Source organism: Nannochloropsis gaditana, assembly GCF_000240725.1.
Source record: "Nannochloropsis gaditana CCMP526 unplaced genomic scaffold scaffold1518, whole genome shotgun sequence".
In the NCBI taxonomy this organism is placed as follows: Eukaryota; class Eustigmatophyceae; order Eustigmatales; family Monodopsidaceae; genus Microchloropsis; species Microchloropsis gaditana.
The window spans coordinates 1-1,395 of record NW_005802435.1 but is presented as its reverse complement, the minus strand read 5'-3'; the positions used below and the strand labels follow the sequence as shown (position 1 = coordinate 1,395).

The 1,395-nt window shown below is 60.1% G+C and overlaps 1 protein-coding gene across 1 annotated transcript; it reads right to left on the bottom strand.

Moving 5' to 3' along the window:
• Positions 1-26: 26 nt before the first annotated feature.
• On the bottom strand, positions 27-1,324 carry NGA_0691300 (uncharacterized protein; the record flags this gene model as incomplete). The annotated part of the gene is made up of 4 exons (XM_005852291.2): positions 1,271-1,324; positions 1,003-1,132; positions 548-668; positions 27-421 (listed from the first exon to the last, which is right to left on the bottom strand). Exons 2-4 carry the CDS (start codon positions 1,102-1,104, stop codon positions 27-29), a joined length of 618 nt encoding a protein of 205 aa, XP_005852353.1. The 5' UTR covers positions 1,105-1,132; positions 1,271-1,324.
• Between the last annotated feature and the right edge of the window lie 71 nt (positions 1,325-1,395).

Sequence of the window (1,395 nt, the reverse complement as noted above, 5' to 3'; positions counted from 1 at the left end):
GCGAGAGGCAATGCAACAGTATTTTGTTAGTTCTTGTAATTGAATGACAACTTTACGGAGGGCGGGAGGTAGGACGCGTTCTCGGGCGACGCGTAGTTCAGGCCGTGAGGAGGACACGAGGGGGGGAAGGAGGAATGGTAGCCTTGGGCGGAGAGCGGCTGTGGGTGCGGTCGGTAATGCCCCATCGACTGCGGTTGCGGCGGCTGCGGTGGTTGCTGTTGCATGTAGGCTGGTGGCTGCTGCAGTTGTTGATGTTCGTGGATGTGTTGAGGCAGCGGGGGAGGGGAGAGCGCCGGCTGCGGGTTGTAATGGTGGAGGTGCTGCTGGAGCAGGTCTTCGGGTGCGCCCCCTCGCCCTTCCTCCCTCCCTTCCTCCTTGGCCACCCCCGTTCCCAACGGAGAGGAGGTGGTGGAGGGGCCGTCTGTGGGAGGGCCGGAGGGCGGGCGGGGAGGGAATAGGAGGGGAAAGGGAGGTGCGGCTTGTTTAGAGCACATTCCTGTTGGTCTGTGTGGTCACGAAAATGAAAGCGTGGACCCCAAAAACCTACCTGCTTCGGGATAAAGCTCCTTCGACTCCGAGGAAGGGATGGAGGACGGGAGGGAGGGTGTGCTGGAGGAGGGTGCGGTGACCTCGCACGAGTAGAGCGCGCCTGGAAGCCCGTCGAGACGCTGGGGGAAGGAGAGAGGGAGGGAGGGAAGGAGGTAAGGAGGGAGGGTTAAAAACGTCCAAGGAGAGAGTGTGCGGACAAAATAATCGACTTCTGCCACATTGTGCTCGTCAGATGCGTTGGAAAAACACGACAAGGTTTTAAGCATCCACCAAATCTCGCTTTCGTACAGCGCGATCACACTCGCGGCCACCATCAAGACAGAAAGTCGCCCTTGGCTCGGAAAGGGGAAACAAGCTGGTGGGACTACCTGACACAGGAGGAGTGACATAGCAGAAAATCAAGTCACCGAAGGAGCAGTCTCTCCATTCCGCCCTCCCGCCCTCCCGCCCTACCTCCTCCTTAAGGTAGATGCAATAGGTCGTGCGGCCTCCTTGGCTGGCGATGGCGCGGGCGGAGAATGACAGCCCCAGGAAGGAGAGGAAGAGCGAGACCATGTTCAGCTGCTTGGAGTACAAGCTGATCCTGGAGGGAGGGAGGGAGGGAGGGAGGGAGGATGATCAGAGGAGCTTCGATGCCTCGTTCGAGGTCTCTCTGCTTCGACTTTTTTTTCCCCACCGCCCCCGCCTTTTCCCTCCTTTCACCATCCATTGGGTGCCTTACCATCGTCGAAAGAGCGGCTCTCGCCGGTCAATCACGTAGGCCCGCGCTTCTTCGCGTGTCCCGCAGGGCAAGAGTTGAAGCGGGGAGGAAGTGAGGGAGGGAGGGAGGGAGGAAGGGAGGGAGGG